The sequence below is a fragment of the Vitis riparia genome, chromosome 14, assembly GCF_004353265.1.
Source record: "Vitis riparia cultivar Riparia Gloire de Montpellier isolate 1030 chromosome 14, EGFV_Vit.rip_1.0, whole genome shotgun sequence".
NCBI lineage: Eukaryota > Viridiplantae > Streptophyta > Magnoliopsida > Vitales > Vitaceae > Vitis > Vitis riparia.
Window position 1 is genome coordinate 5739368 of NC_048444.1, and position 25840 is coordinate 5765207.

Genomic DNA, 25840 nt, shown 5'->3' on the forward strand with positions numbered 1-25840 from the left:
CTTATATCCGTGAATTTATCCCCTCATATTTTTGTTTGAAGAGTGATCCATTTTTTTTTTTACTTAAATACCTTTAATTATTTTAAATATTTATATTATATATTTTTCAAAAAATGATTATTTTTACAATAATAATAATAATGATAAAAGGATTAAATTTTTAAATTTGGGTTTTCAGGATGTTTTTAATCAAATAATCCTAGAATATATGAAAGGTTATATTTATAAAATTAGGATTATTTCATGCTTTTAATAAAATAATCTTAAAAATATATATATTGGGACAGGTAGATAATGTCCCATGGAAAAGGCAAAACGGAGACAAAGAGAAGAGGAAAGATAACAAGGTGGTCCCCACTCCCAGCAGGCAACAGCAACATCAAATATCAAATACCGTTGATTAATTCGTAATGCTTAGATTTTTAGCGGGGGAGAGACGCATACTTTTTCACATTAATTGAGAATTGATTGGACTAACACCTCCACTGCTACCCCACTTCCACTTCTCTTCCCGAATCTGCTGTTTTTTATAGTTATTGGATGGATCATTGATCGGTCGGTGCAGTGGGATTGGGAAGACCGCCGGCAAAATGAGCTTCCAAGATCTTCAAAATGGAGCAAAGCCTTCATCTTCCTCCCTCTCTCGAACTTCCCCCTCCCAGGCCGTCGCCGCCGGCATTTTTCAGATCAACACTGCCGTCGCCGGATTTCGTCGACTCGTCGATGCCATCGGAACCTCCAAGGACACTCCTGATCACCGTCAGAAGCTGTCTGCTCTCCCTTCTTCATCTTTCTTCCTTTTTTTTTCGTTTTTTTTTCTTTTATTACTTTTTGAGAATAGCAGCCTAATTGGTTGTTTCTTTCGCAGGCATAGTTCGAGGCAAAGGATACTGCAATTGGTAAAGGAGACCTCCGCTAAGCTCAAATCCCTCAGCGAATCCGATCAGGCTGCCAATGTCAATGTATCTTCCTCTTCTTTTTCCCTTTCTCCTTTTTACTTTACACCTTAGTCCTTCCCTCTTTTTTTTTTTTTTTTTTTAATGATTAAAAAAAGAAAGAAAAATACTCCAGCTTCTGGTGGCTGTTGCTGCTGCTCTCATCCTCAACTTTGAGGATTGATGCCCTCTTATTGGTTTTACGATGGTCCTGAATCCCTAGCTGGACTGATTTGTTTTGATCTTATGGTGTTTTGTAATGTGGGCTGGTGGAGCAGGTTTTCTTGCCAACCCTAAACAGTAAGATCATTACTGTTTATAGATTGCCTGCACTTGGATACCATACAAGGTTAAAATGGAAATCCTTAGATAGCTTACTAAAAAATTGGGTTGCAATTAAAAGGATGAATTAATTAAATTTCTCTCGTAAAATATTCGGAAAACTAAGAAAAGGGGGAACAAAAAATAGTGCAAAATCTCAAACTCTATTTATTGTTTGATTTACTATGGAGAGTACTAAGCGAAATAAAATACAATGAAAACTGTTAAAAATATGTGCATGTTCAAATTCTTCATTCTCTATGACTGTCTGGATCATGGAGAGTTCTATGGAAAGAACTCAAGATCTCTTGTTTGGTTTACTTGGGAAAATGCAAAGAGAATCAAATATGATGATAGTTGTTTGAAAAATTTATGTATTTTCAAATGCTTCATTCTTTATATAGGGGAGAGAAGAGAAATAAATTTGGGGAAGCATTAGAAAAAGATTTATTGAGTATCCGTTTGGTTACACTTCATTTTTTGTTTTTAAAATCAGAAATTTCTATATAAAAGTAGAACATTTTGTACAAAAAATATAGATTTACCTTGTATCTTTAAAAATCACTTTAAGAGAATTTAAAATTTGTGTTAATAAAAATTTTTTGATACCTCAATTTTTTTAAATAGTTTTGAAAACATTACTTTTTTAATATAAGCCTCTATTTTCTAATTTTAAAAACAAAAAACAGGAAGTGTAGCCAAACGGATACTTAAGTTTAAGACATGTATGTTTTTTAGATAAACTCACTGTATTTTGCAGGAAACAGAAAATGAGTTCATACTTTTGTTGACTTATTTTTAGTTGGTACTGATTATAAGGAATTTAGGTTCATCTGGTTGCTTGCTTATTGTGGGTCAACTTGAAACCCAGCTTGGTTGAGTTAGTTTGCTGGTGCTTAAACTTTTTTTTTTTTCCTTTTTGGGTATGTTAGAACATACTGTGGTTTTCTTAGGAAAAGATTTCCAAATTTTCATATATAAAAATTGGTATACAGGGCTGAATATATACACAGTATTGTTAAGAATAAAAAAGGGAAATTGAGACTACCAGCTAGACTATGATGACTAACGCATCTCTACAGCTAATACACCTAATTTCCTATAATATCCTGACTAATAAATCAAATCAGCTAATATACAATTATAACCAAGAACTCTAATTAAGGAAAAAAGATTCTTGACCGATTCTCTACACTCCCCCTCAACCTGGATGGTAGATATATATCATTCCTAGCTTGCTTATGAACTCCTTGAATTGATGTCCAGCAAGCCCTTTTGTTAATATATCTGCTACCTGATTACTTGAAGAAACATGAGACAAGTTTATAAGCCCAACTTCTATCTTCTCTTTGATGAAATGTCGATCAATCTCCACATGCTTGGTTCTATCATGCTGAACTAGGTTATGTGCAATACTAATGGCAGCTTTATTATCACAATAGAGCTTCATTGGTATCATTAGGGGCATTCTCAATTCACTCATCAATGACTATCCAAATAAGCTCATAGATTCCAAGAGCCAATGCTCTAAATTTAGCTTCCGCACTAGACCTCGCAACAACTGCTTGCTTCTTCTCCACATTATTAGATTTCCCCCTAGGAATGTACAATAACCTGAGGTAGACCTTCTATCATCTATAGAACTTGCCTAATTAGCATCAATAAAAGCTTCCACATCTAAACTCTTGTCTTGTTTAGAGAATAAGAGTCCTCTTCCAGGAGACCCTTTGAGATATCTCAAGATTCTAAATACTGCTTGTAGATGATCTTCTTTGGGATTGTGCATAAATTGGCTTACTAAACTGATAGCAAAGGCAATATTTGGACGAGTGTGTGAGAGGTAAATTAACTTTCCCACTAGTCTTTGATATCCTTCTCTATCAACCTCCTTACCTCCTATACGAGTACTCATCTTGATGTTCGCATCTATTTGGGCGTCAATAGGTTTGCATCCTAACATGCCTATCTCTTTAAGAAGATCTAGAACATACTTCCTTTGAGACAGGGCAATTCCCTTTCTTGATCAAGCTACCTCAATACCTAAGAAATATCGCAAGTTTCCTAAGTCTTTGATTTCAAATGACTGTGCCAAAGCTTTCTTCAATCTTAGCATCTCTCCTTCATCACTTCTTGTGAGGATAATGTCATCAACATAAACTATCAAAATAGTTATTTTACCATTACGAGAATGTTTGTAAAACATCGTGTGGTTGGTCTGCCCCTGAGTATATCCCATGTTTTTCACCGATCGAGTGAAACTTTCGAACCAAGCCCTTGGCAATTGCTTCAAGCCATACAGAGATTTCTTCAGCCTACACACTTTTCCTTTACCCAATCGATTTTCAAAACCGGTGGCAACTCCATGAACACCTCTTCTTCCAAGTCACCATGTAAGAAGGCATTTTTTTACATCAAGTTGTTGTAGAGCCCAATCCATCTTTGCTGCAATAGACAGTAGAACTCTCACTGTATTCATCTTTGCTACTGGGGCAAAGGTCTCCCGGTAGTCAATACCAAATGTTTTGGGTGTAACCTTTAGCCACCAGTCTTGCTTTATGTCTTTCTATGCTTCCATCTGCTTTGAACTTGACTGTGAACACCCACTTGCACCCCACTGGTTTCTTTCTTATTGGAAGATTAGTAACTTCCCAAGTATGATTTTTAAAGAGAGCTTTGATCTCTTCATTAACTACTTCCCGCCATTCTGGAACCTGCAGTGCTTCATGAATATCACGAGGAATACTAACACGAGACAAATTAGTGGTAAATGCTCTAAATGAGCCCCTTAAGCACCATACGAAACAAATTGAGCAATAGGATGTTGTGTGCAGGATCGACTAGATTTTTTGAGAGCAATAGGTAAATCTAGATCATCAAACAAGGGTTGAGGAGTTGGATTTACCCGAGTGTTCGGCTCTGTCGCCAGAGTTGAATATTGACCCTCTATAGGAGGATATGGATTTCTTCCTCTTCTCCTAGAATATGTAATGCACTCCTTCTCCTTCTCAATTTTTTCTTCTGGCTCTTTTCCTTTTTTTCTTCTTCAACTGAAATATTTTCAAGAATTCCTCCAATTTCTCCTATCTCAAGAACTCCTCCAATTTCTCCTATCTCTTCCCCCATCTCCTTTCCTTGGGATACTTCCCAAAAATTCTCTTCTCCTCTAATCTCCCCCTGAAGAGAATTTTGGGTGTTGTAAGGCTGATTTTCAAAGAAAGATACATCCATAGTCCATCAACCTCCCTAGCACTGCCAATCTTCTTCCCCTTACACAGATCCTGAAAAACACAATGGTTTGGGTGAAAATTAGCAATGTAGTTCAAGTCTTTGGTAAGTTTGCTAATGGAAACAAGATTGCAAGACAAGGTAGGCATATGTAATACAGATTTGAGACTCAGGCTCTCAGAAATTTGAACAATGCCCATTCCTTTTACTTTATTTAAGGAACCATCAACAATTTTTACCATTTGAGTCCCATTACAAGGAGTATAAGAACAAAACATACTTGAATTCCCAGTCATATGATCGGTTGCTCCTGAATCTATAAGATCCAGGAGTCAGATTTCAAGTACTTAGTAGAAAGGGTTGTACTAAAATTACTTGGGCCAAATTTGCAGAGGTAACATTTTGGGAATTTTAGAATATAAACTTATAGAATTGCTCAAGTTGCTCTTTGGTAGGGTTTGGAACTCCAGTATCTCCTTGTGCTTGGTCTGTTTTGAAAAATCTGCTACTGCTTGGAAGCCTCGGCCCCCACCTAATGCTGGGTTCCAGCCTCGTCCTCCACCACCATTATTCTAGCCATGACCTTTTCCAAAGTTCTGGGGTAAATTCGCTGGTCTCCCATGAATTTTCCAGCAGCTATCTCTTGTGTGTCGTGGTTTTTGGCAATGGTCGCACCATATACTATCCTTGTCATCCTTCTTCCCTTCATTTTTCCCTGCAACATAGACCGAATTTGCTCCAATATTTTTGTTTACCGCAGTTGGCTGATTTGCTGTTGATAATGCAGATGTTTCAGTTGTTGTTGATTTCAGTCCACTCATCATAAAGCCTATGTGACTCTCTTCTCTCTTTATCGAGTTGAAGACCTCCCGAAGAGATGGAATGGGCGAGTTACTCAAAATCCTGCCCCTTTCTTGATCAAATTCATATAGCAAACCAGAAAGAAATTTAAAGACTCTTTCCTTTTCAATCAACTTTCGATAAGTGGCATGATCCTCCGGGTTTTTCCACACAATATCCTGGTACAAATCAATTTCTTGATACAGAATATTTAAAGAATTGAAATAGGTCATTACCAGCAAGTCTCCTTGCTGAATTGCCCTTGCCTTCTTACTCAACTCATAGAGTTTAGAGTCGTTTCCCAGATTTGAGTACATTAGATTAGCTGCATCCCAAATCTCCTTTGCTGTGTTGTAAAGTATATACCCTTGGCTGATTTCTGGCTCCATAGAATTGATCAACCAAGTCATCACCATTGAGTTTTCAACAAACCAGGCTTGATACCCAGCTTCTTCGGGCAAAACAGGCTTGTGTGTGTCATCCAAATACCCCATCTTGCCTCTACCACTTATGAAGAATCTTACTGATGGTGCCCATCGGAGAAAATTTTCTCAGTTCAGTTTAAGGGCTGTTATCTAAATCGCTGGGTTTTCAGTCGAAGAGGGATTTGAACTGGCCGCCAGCTTCTCTCCTACCTCAGATCCTTTCTCTGCCATCTCTCTTTCAGGAAGGTGACGATATCACTCACTCTCTGGCCAAATATTCGGCTCTGATACCATGTGGTTTTCTTAGGAAAAGAAATCCAAATTTTTATATAAGGGCTGAATATATACACAGTATTGTTAAGAATAAAAAAGGGAAATTGAGACTACCAGCTAGACTATGAGGACTAACGTATCTCTACAGCTAATACACCTAATTTCCTATAATATCCTGACTAATAAATCAAATCAGCCAGCTAATATACAATTATAACCAAAAACTCTAATTAAGGAAAAAAGATTCTTGACCGATTCTCTACACATGTTTCTAAATGACATCAATATGCCTTGATTGGCTTTTTTTTATGAAAAGGCTTTGTGTGTTCTAACTCCTGATTGAAATGTCCAACATTATTTTTGATCTATTCTTCAGCCAAGTAAGAAAGTTGAGGATGCAAAGCTTGCAAGAGATTTTCAAACTACCTTGCAAGAATTCCAGAAAGTTCAACAGCTTGCTGCTGAGCGCGAGTCCACTTATTCGCCTTCTGCTCCGTCATCCATACCTCCAGCGTAAAAATAGATACATGTTCCTTTTTGTATTTCAGTAATTAGTTATTTTCTTAATGTCATCAGTTGGTTTTATAGTTAATATGTTTTGGTTTTCCAAACACAGCTCCAGCTCTGATGAGTACTTGGCACTTAATATGGATCAGGAGAACCAGCCTTTTCTAGTAGGACAGAAGAGGCAAGAGGTACTATTTGATTACCCTGGCAAATCAGATTTAATTGTTATTATTAATAGAGATTTCAGTATCTTTTTCATCTCTCTGTGGCATCTCATCTAAACTTAAAGATGTAATTGGAATTTGCTTATCATAAATTACTGGTGTCTCAAAAGATATCAATTTTAAAGATAGTAATTCATATAAAATATGATTTGCATTGTATTCTTTGAGTGGAGTTTTCAGAGCTTGGTATTGTCATAAAAAAATTTGAGTGTTCATTTTGATACTTCTCTTTCCATTTAATAGGATTGCCCAACTTATCAGGAACTTATCAAATCCAAATAAATAAATGCACAAATAAAGGAACTTGGTGGATTCGGCAGAAGTTCAATGCACTTCGAATTATTTAGTAAAAATAACCATAAACATGCTCATCATTTGCAATGCTGACAAATCTGAAGATTTAAGTGGATAGAAAGTATGCATTTTCTTTATAAATAAGCATCAATTCAAACTTGGGGAACTGTATAGGTCCTTCAGCTTCTGTTATGCCATTTGAAGCGTGGTCAACTGGGTACCTTTTCCCTCTGTCTTCTGCTTCCAATTCCTAGTTGCTTCATTGAGAATGGAAAGGATGATGGGAAGCATGAAGCCAGCTACTTGTCAATGTTTATTATTAACTGTTAGTTGGTTTATATCCATGCCTGTAGTTTGGTTAATCAACCACATTGCTCATGGGTTAAGTCCATTATATTGGTTAATCTTTGGTTTGAGGAGAGATGATCCTAAGTCTCTAACATTGTAGCGGTCCCAAAATTGTAGGAGTCCATTCTTCATAAGAACCATACTCCTGACCAAGGTCAACTTTGTATGGAGATTATAGAGAAGTTTTTTCAGATGTGGTCTGCTCCAAGGCGAGGGTTTTGTGGGATCTTGTGTTTACTTTGTTTGGTGTTAATTGGGTCCTTCCGCTTACGGCTAGGCCTCTAGACACACTCTTTTAGGTTGGCTTGCTTCCTTTGTGGACAAGAAGCATAGAAAGGCTTGGCTGGCAGCTCCTCTCTGTTTATTTTGGACGATTTGGAAGGAAAGAAACATGATAGTTTTTTATAATGAAGATTTGTCGATTCAAAGAATGAAAAATTCGTTTGTTTGTAATCTTTGATCTTGGGCTAAGTCTTGTTTAGATGTAGGACCCTTTTCTTTAATTAACTTTGTTGATTGGTTGGGTTCTTGTTGAGGGCTGATGAGTGTTTGCCTTTTTTATTCTTGCCTTTTGGTGACTCATTTATACTCCCTGTATGCTTCGGGTTGCCTCTTAAGCACCATTTTTCTAATATATTTTCTGTGGGTTTATCTATCAAAAAAAAAAAAAGCATATGACCAAACACCTTTTTATAGCTTGGGCTCCGTATCACCTTCTTAAATAGCAAGGTGTCCAAGATGAAGAACCCATGGAGGTGTTTATTAAAAGAAAAAAGAAAAGGGAAGCACTGTAGGATGATAATTAAATCTGGTTTAAACTGTTTGACCAAAAGGCTTGAAACTGTTTGGCAGAAAGCAACTTCGTAATTATCAAAGCTGAGGGAAATGATAGTATCAACAAACATCATCATAGGTACCCAAAGATTCATGGTGAACTTCAATGGTATGTTCTTGAAGTATAGCTTGTTGATCTAGTTGACACTGGACACTTATAGCAAGAACACTATGAATTTGACCTTTCTGAATAGATTGCTATAAGATTCTAAAGTTTCAATTTATGTCTATATCTGTTCATTAAAGTTAGTGAGTATGGATGGCTTCTAAACAGGTTCATAGTTTCTCAATATGAACTTAGCATTGCTGCATCTTATTTTAAAATGTATTTCTAGCATTTTAAAGCCAGCATATATACATTACGATATATTGATCCAATCTACTTTATGGCACTTCATTATTATTTGTTTTGGGCAACTTGGAAAAACCTCCTATCACAATCAGCTTTTTTAAACAAAATACTTGCAGGCAAGAGGTACTATTTCTAGGAAATGAAATTGCATTCAATGAGGCCATAATTGAGGAGAGAGAACAGGGAATTAAGGAGATACAAGATCAAATTGGACAGGCAAATGAGATATTTAGGGACCTAGCTGTTCTAGTTCATGAGCAGGGTGTGGTCATTGGTAAGTTTCATAATACTCACTAAAAGGATTATTTTTCTTTCTTTCCAACTATGGAGCTTTCTGCTTTTGCTTTATCTTAAAGGTAATTTGTTTTATTATAACAGATGACATTCACTCAAATATCGAGGCCTCCTCTGCCGCAACAACACAAGCTACGGCACAGCTTTCTAAGGCTTCTAAAAGTGTGAAATCTAGATCTTCATGGGTAAGTAGTGAACACCTTTGCATCCAATTAATATAAAATATTAACACATTTTTTGACTTGCTTCACTTGCTCTATTTATTTTTTTTTTGATAGATAAACATCAGAATATATTAATGAAGGCTGAGAAGCCGCATGTATACAGGTAGTATACTCAAAAGCCCAAGAAGAAAGGCTGCCACAACCTCACCCACCCTCAAGTGACCGCAAGCCACTCTAAAAAGCCTAAAAGAGAATATGAATCCTCACCAATGTACACCCTAGCCCACCTCCACAAATTACATACAAAAAAATTCTTGAATTTTTGAATATCTAAAGACCCTCCCCTAAAAGCTAATCGGTTCCTTTCCTTCCACACCGTCCAAAATATACACAACGGAATGGAATTCCATGTATTTTTTCTTTTTTTTCCCACAAAAGAACCCCTCCAACTAAGAAGCACATCTATAACTGAATTTGGGAACACCCACTGGACTCCAAAAATAGCGAGTGCAATCTCCCAAAGAGATTTAACCACTGTACAGTGAACTAGAATATGATCCGCATTTTCCTCTTCGCAGCCGCACAAAAAACATCGATTCGGGAGCTGCCACCCCCTTCTCTGAAGCTTATCCAAGGTGAGGATCTTCCCCCACGAGGCTTCCCAAGCAAAAAAAGACACTTTTGTTGGAACCTTATCCAACCAAATGCGTCTGTTCGGGAAGGCACAGGCTGAGGACCCCACCAGCAATTTGTAGGCCCCCTTAGCCCCATAAACGCCATTGCCTTCCCCTTTCCATCTCACTGTATCATCCTCAGTAGAAGTTCTGAAATCCCTCAGCAGAGTCAACATATTACCTATCTGGTCCAACTCCCAATCGTTGAAGTCTCTAACCAATCTCAGATTCCAGCTTCCTTGACCCATGCTCGAGTCCCACACTTCACTGACTTTGGCATTCCTATTCCCTGCCAAGGTAAAAAGCTGAGGGAAGGTTTGGGACAGCGCCTCATTACCACACCATTTATCCGTCCAGAATAGCACTTTGGTCCCCTTTCCTACCTTAAAATCAATGCTCTCCCAACACCAATCAGCTTCCTTCATGATCTCCTTCCACAATCCCACTCCGTGAGGCCCACCAGCTTCCTTTGTCCTCCACCCGCATCCCTCTTGGCCATACTTAACCCCTATCACCATTTTCCACAGGTTCTCTTTCTCATAAGCATATCTCCACACCCATTTTCCCAACAAGGCTCTATTCAGAAAATTAATCTTTCGGATGCCTAAACCTTCCTCCTCCTTGGGGCTACAGACCACCTTCCACTTTATTAGGTGAGCTTTCCTCTCCAAGCTACCTCCCCCCCAAAGAAAGTCTCTTTGGATTTTCTCAATCCTTTTTGAAACGGACCTAGGGATGCGGATAAGGGAGAGAAAATAGGTGGGTATGCTGGCCAAAGTACTCTTGATAAGAGTAATTCTACCTCCCTTCGAAATGTATTGTCTTTTCCACTTGGCTAGTCTTCTCCTCATTCTTTCTTCCACCCCGTCCCAAGAAGAAACTGTTTTATGATGTGCTCCAAGGGGCAGCCCCAAATAGACAGTGGGTAAGGCCCCCAATCTGCATCCTAGTTCAGCCGCCAACTCCTCCAACTCATCCACTTGCCCCACGGGAATGAGAGCACTCTTAGCCAGATTAATTCTAAGTCCCGAGGCCGCCTCAAACCATGCCAATATCCAACTTAGATTGGTTACTTGCTCTCTTTCAGCTTTGCAAAAGATGATTGTGTCGTCCGCATAAAGTAGGTGTGAAACAGCCAGCTCCTCGCCCCCTCTTCCCCGAAGCCTACAGCCGGTAATAAATCCCCCCTCACCAGCCCGTCTAATAAGGGTACTAAGAACCTCCATCCCCAAGACGAAGAGATATGGAGAGAGAGGGTCTCCTTGCCGCAGCCCCCTTGAGTTTGAGAAGAAACCGGCAGGCTCCCCATTGATTAAGATGGAAAATTTAGCAGTGGAAATACACCACCACATCCAATCCATCCATCGGACCCCAAAACCCATCTTCCGAAGCACTTTCATCAAAAACTTCCAATTGATGCTGTCATAGGCTTTTTCAATGTCCAACTTGCATATCAACCCTTTCTCTTTCCTTTTGAGCCAATAATCAATCACCTCATTAGCCACCAGGGACGCATCTAAGATCTGTCTCCCACTCACAAACGCATTTTGATCTACTGAGACGACTCTATCCAGCACCTTTTTTAGCCTATTCGCAAGGACTTTGGCCAATAGTTTATACAACCCCCCAAGCAGACTAATGGGCCTAAAATCCCCCAGATCTTCAGCTCCTCCCTTCTTGGGGATAAGGACCAAGAAGGTAGAATTCAGACATTTGGAAAAGGACCCATGTTCAAAGAATTCCTTAAACAGATCCCCCACTTCCTCCTTCACCAAATCCCAGCTCTCTTGCCAAAAAGCCATTGTAAATCCATCCGGGCCTGGTGCTTTATCTCCCCTCATTTCCATCAGTGCACAGTAGATCTCCTCCTCAGCAAAAGGCCTCTCCAAGTCTTCAGCTTCCCGAGGATTTAGTTGATTGAGATGCAGCCCCTCAATATCCGCTCTCCACCCTGGCTCTTCTGATAAAAAATTCTGATAAGCGTTCACAATCCCCTCCCTTACCTCTTGCTCCTCAGTCAGCCAATCCCCATTAATCTTTATCCTATCCAAGGAATTATTCCTACGGTGGGCATTAGCCATCCGATGAAAGTAGCCGGTGTTCCTATCCCCTTCCTTGAGCCACAACTCCCTTGATTTCTGCCTCCAATGGACTTCTTCCAACAGCACCCATTTGTGGAAGGCATCCTTAGCTTCCTTTTTCTGTTCAGTTTCAGCCATAGTCAGACTCCTCTCGCTCTCCACACCATCCCAATATTCCACTTGCTGAAGGGCAGAGTTTTTGTTGATTTCCAGCCTACCAAACTCCTCCCTATTCCAAACTTTAATTTTATGCTTTAAAACCTTCAGCTTCGAGGCCAGCCTGAAACTAGCCCTTCCCCTCACCTCAATCTCCTGCCACCACCCCCGTATAAGACCTTTAAAGCCCTCCACTCTCAGCCACATGTTCTCAAATCTAAACGGGGTGGGACCCCTCCTCAACCCCCCACCCATCAGCAAAATAGGAAAATGGTCAGAAGTGGGTCTCTGCAACCTACATTGGGCAATCCCACTAACCATCTCCAGCCACTGATGCGTAACCAAAAACCTAACTAGTCTAGCCCAGGATTGGTTATTCCTCCCCCCACTCCAAGTGAAAACACCTCCTTGCATAGGAAGATCCATAAGTTCTAAGTCGTCAACTGTCTGGGCAAACATTCTCATAGCGCCAGTTAGCCTTCCCTGTCTATTTCTTTCCCTTGGAGACAGTAGCACATTGAAATCCCCCCCTAAACACCACGGGTCCTCCCATAGTCCTCTGATCGCCCCTAGCTCTTCCCACAAGCAAATTCTATCTTCCCTGGAAAAAGGCCCGTATACCCCAGTAAAAATCCATACTAGCCCATTTTCCACATTCCTAATCCTGCAGGATACCGAGAAATTCCCCACCTCCGTCTCCAACACTTCCAGGGATCTTTTATCCCAGCACACCAAAATCCCTCCTGCAGAGCCCACCGCATCCAAAGCCACCCAATTTGACCACCTACCCGACCCCAAACTTCTCACCAAGCCTTCCGACCAGGAATGAATTTTGGTCTCCTGATGACAAAAAAGGTCCACCCTCTGACTTCTGATCACTGCCCTGATAACCCTTCTCTTAGAGCTGTCATTAGCTCCACGGACATTCCAACTGAGTATTCGTAGCTTCATTTAACTTCCGTAATCTGGCACCCCTTTGCTTGCTCTTCACCACATTGCTTCTTCCCCCCTTCATAGTTAATGGAGCACTCTAATCTTTTCAGCTCTCTCTCGAATTTAGATTTCTCCAACAAGGTTTTGCTGTGAACTCTTTCCCTTCTCTTACGAATCTTAACCAAGAATTCTGTGATATCCTTCTCCAGACCCTCTGTCGAAAATCCCAAAAAATTGCTGAATTTGGCCAGGTCGCTTTTCTCCCAGCTAAGCTCCCCCTCTACCTCAGAAGCTCCAGGCACTATTTGATCTGGAGCCGTCTTTGATCCCCCCTCTTCATTTCTACTTATGTTTACCTCCACCAAATCCCAGCATTCAACAGTCTTTCTCAAAGGAGACTTCGTGCCAATGAGCATCTGAAGCGGATTTACTTCCTCACTCCGCTCCATTTCAATCCCAGAATGGTCGCAATACTCCCCCATTGGAGTCCGACCAAAAAAATGAGAAGAAAGAGAGGGGGTCTCAAAGATCAGGCAAGGAATCTTATCATACCTCATCGCTTCCTCAGCCAGGGCGATATCAGCCATCGGTCCCACTATTTGGCTTTGCTCAGCCTCTCCTAGCTTTCGCAAATCCTCCTTCTCCCATAATATAGGATCATCAGAGACAGGAATCCTCTGTCGTCTTGGGCCGCAACTCAGGGCCACTTCATGTTGGACGCTATCCACCGTCGCTGGGCTGTCTTTAACACTCGCACCAGCATCCTCCCTTGGCTTCCAAATTTTGGGCCGATCCAAGTCCACCATCTCCTTTGGCCCAAAGGAATCCACAAGAGGAGGGGAATTTGCCTCGGGCCCACGAGATTTCTCCAAACAGCCCAACACTAACGGCCCATCCTGTATTCCTACCATTCCCTTAAGCCCTACTTCCGGTCCACCCAACCCATAATTACAATCCATGGGCTGCCCCGACCCGTCTGTCAGCCTCCACGTCCCATCCGCCCGCTGCGTCTGGACCTCGAGCCTTGTGCCCCCTTCTTCCTGCATCACGCGCTTGCCCTCGCGTGGCTGAAACTTGCCTTCTTCCTCTCCGGCTACTGCAAATGATTTTCCTTCTTCATCGGCCGGCATCACTCTTAGCTTTGGCCTAATTTCCCACCACAAAGTTAAAGAGTAGCATATGTTCTCGAACCAAATGTCCACTCTATTTGGGGTTCTCTCTTCTTTGATCCTCACCCGAATCCTAGCCCATTGCAGCTCCTCCATCCTCTCGGTTTTGACATCGATGTCCAGAAATCCCCCGCACCCCTCTCCTATCTTGACTAGGACGTCGCGATCCCATAAGGAGATGGGTAGACCAAAAATCCTAACCCATGCCTCACTCTCCTTCACTTCTTCCATTAAGCAACCCGTCCTTTGGCTCCAATTCTCCAGACGGATGCCTAATCCACCGATCGAAACTGCACCCTCTATTAGGGCTTTCTCTGCTTCCACTTTCGACTCAAATTCCAGTAAGGCCTTGCCGTCTCCCAGCTTGGCTAGGCCTAAATTGCCTTTCAGGCCCCACCGCTTTGACATTTGTGTCCCCCAGCTTCTCAGATCTTCCCCCCTTTCAAGCCTTGGATCCCAAATTCCCACAAGACAATGAGCTAACTTTTCCGTACTCACGCCTGGTGGCCTCTTGTCCACTTTCACCCGCACCACCTCTTCTCCGTTGCTGCGGTTCTGTTTCACCACCTCCGCAAAGGATCTTCCCAACATGGGGCTCCAAACCTCCTCCGTATCATGCTGTCTCTTCTGTCTAGCTGTGTCAAGCTCCATCTCGCTCAACGCCTCCAATAAAAGGACCCAGCCCCCTTTTGTTCCTTTGCCCTTGGGAACGAAAATGCAAAATCTTTTTTTTTCTCGATCTGTGACCCCCAGGCGAATGAAACTTCCCCCCTTGTTTTCGCCGCGAGTTAAAGAGAAGTTTCTCCCGTTCTCTTGCCAGATCTTCTCCCAATGTCGTATCCTCGTGTCCTTGATGCAAAAGACCAGTCCTTCCATAAGAGGCCCTAAGCTCGCCGGCCCCATTTTTATCCATGAGGCGACCCCTCTCTTTCTTTCCACTATGTATATTTGCGTCTTTCCTTTCTTTCTCTCTGCCTCGACCTCAAAGGTCTTCGATTCTACCCCAAAGCTTCTTCTCTGAACCCCAGAGGGGTTGAGGTCCACTGCTTCCCCCATCCCGCCATGTCCCTCTCTCGCTTTCCCGTCTCTCTCACCCCCTCTCTCTCTAGGTCTTTCTCTCTCCTCCATTTTTCATTCATTATAGATACACCATAAATAGATCAGTAGATGAAATTGGGAAAAGGGACCTTTTTAGGCTGTCTAAATTTTGATGCTCTCACAAATATTATTGTTTGTTTGGTCGCAGAAATGAAAAAGAACATTATCATTTTCAAAATTGATGATAGTGAAAATGTTCATTTTTTTAAAATGTTTTCCAAAACAGTTTTTGAAACCACAGTAGGAAATAAGTTTCTTTGTGTTATTTTTTGTTTGTCTTTCTGAAAGCAAATAATAGTTCTCATTCCACCATCAAATAGGCCATAAAGTATTTTTTTTTTGATAAGTAAAGAGAAGTATATTAAAATGAAAGAGGAGACACCAAACTAGTGCCCTTTAGGTATACAGGGAGTATACAAAAGCAGCCCACTGACTCTAAACCAAGGAAGCGGGATGAAACCCCTACCTTTAACTAGAGCCTAGCCACTTAAAAAAGCTAACAAGAGACCGAGGGCTCAAAACTATAAACACCCTAACCCAAGACCACAGATTACATACAAAAGAATGTTTCAGCCTTTGGAGTGACAACACCTCATTCCCAAAGGCCAACAAATTTCTTTCCTTCCAAACCGACCAAAATATACATAAGGGGGTCATTTGTCATGCCTTTTTACGGATTTTCCCCACAAACGCTCCATGCCACCCAAGGAGAGTTTCCTTAACTGTACCAGATAGAACCCACTCCACACCAAAGAGAGAAAAAAGAAGATTCCATAATGCCCTCGTCATAACACAATGAAGTAAAAGGTGGTCCACCGTTTCTGCTTGAGCAAGACAAAGAAAACACCTATTTGCCAAAGAATAACCCCTCCTCTGGAGTTGGTCCAAAGTTAAGATTTTGCCCCAGGAAGCTTCCCAAGCGAAGAAAGTTACCTTAGGAGGCACATACGCTCTCCAAATACCAACATAAGGGAACATAATAGAACTACCAGGCTCCAGAGTAGAGTATAGCGACTTGACTGAGAAGACACCACTTCTAGATGCTGTCTAAACCATCTTATCCTCGTTCTCCCTTTGCAGCCTAAAGGCTTGGATTTTTAGTATAAACTGTTCCATCATCTCAATTTCCCAGTCATTAAGCGCCCTTGAGAAAAGAGGGGTCCAACCATCCCCTACACCATCTGGGTTCCACATTTCCGATACCCAGGCATCTTTAGCCCGAGAAATGGCAAAAAGAGAAGGGAAGGACTCGTAGAGAGGCTCATCTCCACACCACTTATCCTTTTAGAATCTCACTCTCCGACCATTACCCACGCGGAAGGCTAAATTGTTATACATACCTAACCACTCCTTTCTAATAGCTTTCCAAAGCCCTACACCATGCCTCCCACTTTCGGCCGAGTACACCAACCTCCCTCCTCTACACCATATTTGTGACTTATCACTTGCTTCCACAAAGCCTCACTTTCAATGGCAAAACGCCAATTCCACTTGCCCAAGAGAGCTTTATTCATCAACGTTAAGTTTCTCACCCCCAAACCACCTTTCTTTCTTTCCAGACAAACCGAATTCCACCTAACAAGATGAGGCCTCTGATCAAGAGCACCTCCCCCCCACAGGAAGTCCCTCTGAATCTTCTCCAACCTCATCCTTACTTTTCTGGGCAAAAGGAAAAGAGACATGAAGTAAACCGGAAAACTAGAAAGAGTGCTCCGAATTAGGGTGAGTCTTCCCCCTTTGGAAATATATTGTCTCTTCCACATAGCCAACCTTTTCCAAAACCTCTCTTCAACACTATCCCATACCACCTCTGATTTGAAAGGTGCCCCCAAAGGCAATCCCAAATAACTGGAAGGCAGACCACCCACCTTACAACCCAACTTCAAAGCCAAATCCTCTATAACATTCACCTTCCCCACCGGAATAAGCTCACTCTTCTCCAAGTTAACTTTCAACCCTGAGCAAGCCTCAAACCACATGAGAAGCCAGCTTAGATACGTCAACTGATCCTGAGACTCCTCACAAAACACCAAGGTGTCATCCGCAAAAAGCAAATGAGATATCAGAATCCCTTCTCCACCCCTACCTCTAACCCTCCATCCAGATAAAAAGCCCCCATTAATGGCCCTTCTCATTAAGCAACTAAACACCTCCATAACTATCACGAACGGATAAGGGGATAGAGGGTCTCCTTGTCTCAAACCCCTTGAGCTTTGGAAAAATCCGGAAAGAGAGCCATTTATAAGAACAGAGTATCTTACAGTTGAAATACACCACTCTATCCACTTAATCCATCTCTCCCCAAATCCCACTTGCTTTAGCACAGCCAACAAGAACTTCCAGCCGACATGATTGTAGGCCTTCTCTATATCCAACTTGCACATCACACCCCCTTGATTGCTTTTCAATCTGGAATCCACAACCTCATTTGCAATCAAAACTGCATCAAGAATTTGTCTACCCTCTACAAAGGCATTTTAGGGTTCCGAAATCACTTTTCCCATTACCTTCTTGATTCTATTTGCCAACACCTTGGCCAACAACTTGTAAAGGCTTCCCACAAGGCTAATCGGTCTGAAAAATTTCAAATCTTTTGCACCTCCTTTCTTAGGGACTAAAACCAAGAAAGTTGCATTTAGAGATTTTACAAATCTGCCCATTTCATGGAATTCTCTAAAAAAGGCCATAATTTCAACCTTCACCACATCCCACCCAAAAAGCCAAAACGCCATTGTAAAGCCATCCAGCCCCGAGGCTTTGTCTTTGCCTAGGTCCGTAAGAGCTGCAAACACCTCTTCCTCCGAGAAAGGATTTTCCAACCCCTCAGCCTCACTGTTGTCTAACCTCATAAAAGAGATCCTGTCGACACTAGGGCGCCACTCCTCTTCCTCTTGGTACAGCTCTTGAAATGCCCCCACCACACTGTTTCTTAAGTTATTTTCCTCTGAATGCCAATAGCCATTAACTTTCAACTTGGACAACCAGTTTCTTCTACTATGAGCATTCACCATCCTATGAAAAAATCTGGTATTATTGTACCCCTCCTTCAACCACAACTCCCTAGACTTCTGCCTCCAAAAAATCTCTTCCTTCATCACCCAAGACTTGTAGGACTCCCTTGCTCCATTTCTTGCTTCACATTCTTTCATATTTAAAGTTGCATATTTCTCCTTTTCATCCCAATACTCAACCTGCTTGAGAGCTTCACCCTTTTTAGCCTCAACTAACCCAAACTCTTCTTTATTCCAGATCTTCAGAATATTTTTAAGGGCCCTCAATTTAGCATCTAAAATGTAGCTGGATGACCCTATAAAATTTAAACTCCCCCACCACGTCTTCATCTTGTCTTTGAAACCCTCCTCCTCCAACCACATGTTCTCAAATTTGAAAGGGGAAGGTCCCCTCTTCAGCCCTCCTCCTTCCAGGAGGACCGGGAAGTGATCCGAAACAGGTCTAGGGAGAATACCCTGCACAGCCCCATTGAACAGATTATCCCAGTTATCCGTCATTAGAACCTATCCAGCCTAGACTAGACCTGGTTATTCAGTCCTCCTCTCCAAGTAAACGGGCCCCCCCTCAAAGGATAATCCCTGAGCTCCAAATCCTCTTAACACTTCTGGGAATCTCCTCATTGAAGTTGTAAGCCCACCTCCCCTGCTGTGCTCCTCTGGAAACCTTACCAAATTGAAATCCCTTCCCACACACCAAGGGTCACTCCATAACCCTTTAATTGACCTAAGTTCCTCCCAGAACTCCTCTCTATCTCTACTGCAAACCGGCCCATACACTCCAGTGAACACCCACACAATACCATCCACACAATTTTTGAACTGGCATGAAATTGAGAAAACCCCTTCTTCCCATCCCACCAACTCCACCAGCCTATTGTCCTAGAACACCAAAATACCCCCAGCTGCACCCCTAGAGTTGACTGCTCTCCACTCTATATTTCTTCCCACCCCCAAACTTCAAACAAGCCCCGTAGTCATTTATTTAATTTTAGTTTCCTGTACACAAACCACGTCCACTCTCTGGGATTTAATAACTGACGTGATAATCCTCCTTTTTTCCCTATCATTAGCCCCTCTAACATTCCACGACAGAATTCTTATCTTCATTTACACCCTGATCCTGACGCCCCTCCGAAAATACCCACGCTAGAACCCATTTTTGCCTTTTTGTAGCTAACAGTCCACTCCAACTTCTTGAGTTCCCTACTGGATTTTGAAGATTTTAAACTCGTCTTCCTAGTCACCCCTTCCTTACCCTTTTGCTCAATTCTCTCCTTCATTCTCCTTAAGAAATATAAGATTTCCTCTTCGAAGCCTTCTGTCAGCATCCCCAAGCATCGACTGAACCTCGCAAGGCTGCTTGAACTCCACCCTTCCCCACTTCCCCCTTCTTCTATGTGGCAGGCACTCTTTTTCTCACAAAGACTCGTAAAGTCCTCCCCAACTGGTACAAGAGCTAACCCATTCCGTCTCTCAGCGTCACCCAAGTCCCAAGAATGTCCACTCCAGTCTCCGAAAGCCGACGCGGCTCTGTTCCTCTCCACACTAGGCTCAAAACGACCCAACTCCCCTTGCGCTCCATAATCCAACCCCTCCGAAACCCCTACAACCTCGATGTTGCCCCTAAAAGAAGAAGAAGAAGAGGATCCCCGATGCCCCAAATCAGAAGGAGAAATAGGACCAGCGTAATCCTAGAAGCCTCCTCCATCAGAGCCTCGTCGGTGACTCTCCATTGACGCGGCGTCAACTTGATGGCGGCTTCAACTTGGACAGCCAAGAGCTCCAATTCCATCCCCCCTACAACCTCCGTGGGAACAGACGAAGCCCTAGCCGAGGAGGACCTCTCCATAAAACCCGTGCCAGAAGTGGGCTTAGAAGCGCCCCCCCTCCCCCCCCCTCTCCCGCGCCCTCCCTCCCGCCTTTTTAATACTAACGGGCAATGGGCCTTTGGCCCAAAACCCTTCCTCACTTAAGCCCAAGTTTTCATTTCCTTTTAAAGCCTTCCCTTTTCTTTTCTGGGCCCAGACCCACTATTAGAAGGCCCCAAATCAACTGCAACTAGCCTCCTTCCCTCTGCCGCCATTGCACCTGCCGCCTCACTTTGCCTTCTACCACACACAACCTGTTCTCTTGTCCCCCGAGCCTGCAAATCACTTTGAACATTTTGAACCACTCTCACGCTACCACTGGCGTGTGAATCCCCCCCTCCCTCATCCCTGACCTCTAGCCTCTCCTCTTTAAACCAGGCTGAACTTGCTACTACCTCCGAAAACCATGGAGGATTTTCCCACCAGAGACTCACCGTCCAACAAAAATTCTCGGCTACCACCTACAACGTTCCTGGTCTAACCTTCCTAGGGGCTCTCACCAAAATACGAGCTCACTGCAACTCCCAGAAGAAGGCGGTTTCCTCATCCACAGCTATGAATCCCCCACACCTCTCTCCTATACTCTTGAACACTTCTCTACTCCAAAGGTGAAGTGGTAGTCCGACTACTTTCACCCACACTTCCTTTGGGTGGCTCCCATTTCTGCAATACCCCACTTCAGGTCCCCATTTCTGCAAGAAAAACTCTCTCATCTGAAGACATCTACTACCCCTTAATAGCACCCAGTCCGCTTCCACTTTATCTTCAAATTCGAACATCACTAGGGCTCCACCCAAACTGGAGATTTTTAAACCTCCCTTGAGAGACCACCTTTCATATGCCCACTCCTTCAATAAGGACAAAGACGGAACGACCTCAACACTATCACCAAAGCATCCTACCAGGCAGCGACTAAGCTGCTCTTCCTGATTGATCAGGTCTTGCTCACCAACATGCACCCATAAAGCTTCCCTTAATTCCCCTGTCTCCATTCTCACGGCTTCTGGATGAACTCCTTTCCCTTTCTCCTTTCCTTTGCCTCTATAATCATCCTTTACAGAGGTGGAGGTACCCAGATCAACGTTCCTCATGGCTTGATTAGTAATTCCAAGGGCTCTTAGCTTCTGAGCCAGCATAAACCACCCTCCTACTAAGCCCTTACCTTCTGGGAAAACTAGACAAAACCTCTTTGCCTCCAAGTCCCTCACCGAGCATAGCAGATGCCTACTGGCATCATTTGAACGACACTCCAGCCTATATTTTCTTCCTCCTTCTTCCCAAACTTTAAGGCGCCTCGAGCTTGACTCTCCTCTGCACCAGTCTTCCACTCTTTCCAACAGAGAACTGAAGCTCTTTTCACCAAATTTTATCCAAGAAGAGAAGCCTTTGCTCCTTTCCAGAATAACCCCCCTCAGTTTGCCTCGAATCTCTTCAATGGAGATTTCGAATGTCTTTGATTCCACCGCAAACCAACTCTTACCCCCCTTCGAACCTCCTCTCCCCTCCGAGAAAGCAACCATTTCCTAGCAATGGAAATCCTCTGCAAAGAACTCAAGGTAGCCAGCCGCAATGATGACCTGTGGACGTGGTTTTAGTTTCCTGTACACAAACCACGTCCACATAGATAATTGCATCTTTCATTCTGGTAAGATATATAGGTGTCTTTTGTAAGTTTGAAGATGAAAAACCAAAAACTAAATAAAGTTGAAAGGGAGAGGTTAAACTAGAATACTTGATATAGGCACAGAACTTCAATTTCATCTTTTGCTTGCTAACAAGAAAATTTGTACACAACGCTAAGAAATTTTTTTGATCAAACAATTCCTTCATGTAGTGTTTGAAATTTAACTTTTATGATATTCCATATGTACAAATCAAGTTAATATTGAGGAGATGCTTGATCAAAGTCTCAAAAGCACTTTCCTTAAGAATCTCTATTTGTGGCTCAAGGTGTAGATAGATAAAGGCTCGTTGTCTTTATTGGATCTATTCTTCTATTTACCTATCAAAAAAAAAAAAAAGGCTCTCTGTTTTTATTGAATTTTATAGATTGGCCAGTTTTCTATTGAGGGAGGGAATAGTTTTTTGTCTTCCCTCTTTTTTGCTTTACCTCTTGGTGCCCGTTGTATATGTCTTGTGGACTCTCGTGCGCTAGCTCTCTTGGCACTTTTAATATATTCTCTTGTTTGCCTATAAAAATAAAATAAAATAATAATAATAATAAATAAAAAAAAGAACAAATCAAGTTAATATGCACCAACAAAAAAAATAAAAATAAAGTGTATAGTTAATCAAATTCTAACCAATTAGAAGTTGTCACATGGTATGAATTTCTATGAACAAAAAATGACATGTATACATAGGGCCCAAACGATAGGAACATAAGTTATTTTTTGATTAAATAAAAAATAAATTTAGACACTTAGATAATTAAATTAAATTATTAATTATTTAAATAATATTAAATTATCCCCTCAAAAAAATTAAGGGCTATTGTCTTCCTACCCCAAATTCTAACCTTTATAAGTAGGGGAAAACTCTGATTCTTCAAAGCACAATTCAAAAGATGCAAAGTTGGAGAGAGAGAAAAGCTTCTTTGAAAGTTTTCAAAATTTCTTCAAGAGAAAGGTCTCCAAGCTTCTTTAGGTGAAAGGCTTCAGGTTCTTAGAGCATCTTTGGGTCTTAAAAGATATTGAATGGCTTGAAGATCTTCTTCAAAATCTTCAAGATCATCAAGGCTTGAAAGCTTGAAAGCTTTTTTTAGTTGTCAAGATCTTCAAGATTCAAAGAATGCTTCAAAGATCTTCTTCGAAGTCTTTGAAAATATTGAATGCCTTGAAGATCTTCTTCAAAGTCTAGAAAATCTTCAAGGCTTGAAAGCTTTTGTTAGTTGTCAACATGTTCAAGATTCAAAAAATGCTTCAAATATCTTCAATGTCTTCTTGATTTTCAAGGCTTGAAAGTTTTTTTGAGTTGTCACGATCTTCAAAATTCAAATATTCGCGAAGCTTCTTTTTTCTAAGATCAAGTTATTGAAGCCATTATTGCTATTGTCCTCGTTGAGGTTGCAAAAAATTCTTGAATGCAAAACAAACTGCTCCACACCTTGGTTGTCAAGTTCTTTAAGATTCAAATTGGTACCAAGCTTCTTCTATCTGAGATCATTTATGTCGAAGCCCTTGTTAGCATTTTCCTAGTTAAGGTTGCAAAAGCTTCTTTACTGCAAGACAAACTGCTCCAAACCTTGATGGGCTTTATTAAGGTCCAACTGTAGACAAGGTTCCTTAAGCTCCTGAAACTTGACTTGAACAATGCTGGTCAGGAGCTTGAGCAGCTTGATCTCAGGTAAGAGAAGCTTTTTGGGCCTTTGCAACCTTCATTTGCTTGAGGACTAAATCAATTTGATCTTGGATGTATTTAAATTTTTGCAGCCTTTGCTTGGATAGAAGAGTTTTTTTTTTTTTTCCCTAGTATTTTCATATTTTGAACCTTTGAAGATTTTGATAATTCAAAGAGGCTTTAAAGATTTGAAGGCCTTGAAGATTCTTCAAATATATTTCAAATGTATTTGGATATGAAGCCCCATTTGAAGCTTAAAGAAACTTTGAAGCTTTTTGAATAACTTTGAAGATTAAAGGCTTTTGAAGGTGCCCTTAATCTTATTAATACATTTATGCCTATTTTTCTTATAAAAAGGCACTTAGAAGTTTCACTTGAAGATTTGGATAAGGTTTTTGCAACTTTTTGAGGAAACCTTTAATCTACTCTGAAGATCTAAGGATGCTTTTTAACCTTTTGAAGAAGTTTTGAAACCTTAAAAGAAGTCTTGGAGAAATTTGGCTACTTTAAAGATTTGAAGAAGCTTTATTGAAGGTCTTTAATATCCTTTGAAGAGGGTTTTAACATTTGAAGAAGTCTTTAATGTGTTTAATTTCCTTTTGAAGACCTTAAAATAAGTTTGAAGACTTTGAAGAAGATTTTGGCTCTCCACCGAGGCTTATCTTTTGACTTGTCTTTTGAATTGTGATTTGAAATAGATGTGAGGAAGATAATGTTTGGGGAGTCTTTTAACTTTCATAGTTATTCCTTGATTTTTATTAATTGGAAGAACATTTATCTTTTTGACCAATATGATAAATGGCATTTTCTTATTGGTATAAAATCTATATCATGTGATGGTTTTTTATTTGTTACAAGTTAATTAAGAACCCATTTATCCTTTCCATTGGTCCATAATCAAGTCCATGAAAAAAATGCTAAGAGATTAAATTGTTTCTTCCTACAATGGTAGATTTGTTGGGGGGCCATATCCAGCCCTAAGAAACTATTGCTTGTAAGAATATTCATTTTTCACTTGGAATAAAAAACTAAGGGCTTGTTTGGTAACCGTTTTCGAAAACAGTTCTCAAAAACAGTTTGTGAGAATAGTTATATAATGTTTTGTAAAGTAAGTCTCTTTGGACCTAATTTGTTTTTAACCTATTTTTAATGTTTTTGAATATATTTTAAAAATAATTTCTATAGCTAGTGTTTTATTTTTAATCATTCTTCATGTTTGTACAATTATTTTTTAAAATAGTCTTTAGAAAACAAGTAAAAACAATTGAAAACAACTAAATGATGTTCTTTGAAAACACCATGTTTTTTATTTTCGAGAACAAAAAATAGAAAATAGTTTTTTTATTGTCAAAAGTGTTTTCCTTTTTTTTTGTTCTAAAGAAGAGAAAATAGTTTTTAAAAAGAGTTGTCAGACAGGGACTAAAATCCCAAATTCAAATTTGGGTATCCAAAGGCATTTTCATAAGGTTACATCAGAAAGGTGTCATGATAGTATAAGCCTTTAAGTATATCATAAGTTCTAGGTGGAAAAGATGCAAAAATGTTTGCGAGTGTTCTACTAGTTTCTTTCAGAATCTAAATGTTCTGTTCCAGTTATTTTTTTTCATGATTTTGTTAAAATCTAAGATTTCACCCTGACTACATTATCTATACCTGTTTCTCAACAGTGTTGGTGGGTGCTGGCAATTGTCGTGTTGGTGGTGGTCATTCTTCTTATTGTGCTTATCATATAGTGTGGTTTGGGGAATTTTTGTGTCTTGTGTGTTCCCTTTTCCCTTTTTTTATTAGTCTGATAAATCTTTATATTATTAAAGTGGAAACTGGTTTTCTTTGCTGTTCCTCTCTGTTTACAGGGACAATACTACTACTTGTACATTTATGTTGGGTTTGTGTGGATGGTGGTGGTCTCTGCCTTCCTTAATTCGGAATTTTTTGTCTTCTATATTGGAGATTTATGTTCTTTATCTTGCAAAGTGTGGAAGGAAAGAAAGGTTGAACTAAAATAAACTAGATGCTCTACAATTTGGTATGATGAATAAATAAAAATGACTCTATTTGGTTTCATCTCCATTGAAGGAGAATCTTAGTGATGTTGCTCTATGTATGTTGGGGGTCATGACACCTAAATCTCATTGTTGGGTTTCAATGCATCAAATGTTGAAAATTTACTGAACTCGAACATTTTTAATAATTAGTTTATGATGACTTAAGATGACCATGATAATCATATAGGTAATATGACATGATCGTTTAACACGTTCCATAAATTGGTTTAGTAAAATAAATTGGTTTAGTAAAATCATATGTAAATTATTTACAAATTGTGACATGGGTTGATGCTTTGTTTTATAGACTTCCAAGGCTCCTTTATGATACATCATATCATAATCAATTCTCATAGGCATCTTTTAAAGAATTAGAAGGTTCTTTTAGCCAATGATTTCTATTGTGTTATTAGTTTTGAGGTAAATTAAT

At 40.6% G+C, this 25840-nt stretch overlaps 1 protein-coding gene across 2 annotated transcripts; it reads left to right on the forward strand.

Moving 5' to 3' along the window:
- Positions 1 to 414: 414 nt before the first annotated feature.
- Positions 415 to 25429, forward strand: LOC117930207 (syntaxin-22-like). Of its 2 annotated transcripts, none has more exons than XM_034850723.1 (7): positions 415 to 769; positions 869 to 962; positions 6396 to 6532; positions 6636 to 6714; positions 8702 to 8852; positions 8957 to 9057; positions 25219 to 25429. In XM_034850723.1, the coding sequence occupies exons 1-7, from the start codon at positions 591 to 593 to the stop codon at positions 25369 to 25371; spliced, it is 894 nt and encodes a 297-aa protein (XP_034706614.1). In that variant the 5' UTR covers positions 415 to 590; the 3' UTR covers positions 25372 to 25429. The 2 variants fall into 2 exon arrangements, with proteins under 2 accessions (XP_034706614.1, XP_034706615.1); XM_034850724.1 differs by having other exon boundaries at positions 420 to 769; positions 25033 to 25307.
- The last annotated feature ends 411 nt before the right edge of the window (positions 25430 to 25840 follow it).

Bases quoted from the DNA above. Each gene is read 5' to 3' on its own strand.
- LOC117930207 (XM_034850723.1), top strand. From the start codon at position 591: ATGAGCTTCCAAGATCTTCAAAATGGAGCAAAGCCTTCATCTTCCTCC. The intron at 6,533-6,635 runs GTAAAAATAGAT...TTCCAAACACAG, and splicing joins CCGTCATCCATACCTCCAGC to CTCCAGCTCTGATGAGTACT. The intron at 6,715-8,701 runs GTACTATTTGAT...TGCAGGCAAGAG, and splicing joins TAGGACAGAAGAGGCAAGAG to GTACTATTTCTAGGAAATGA.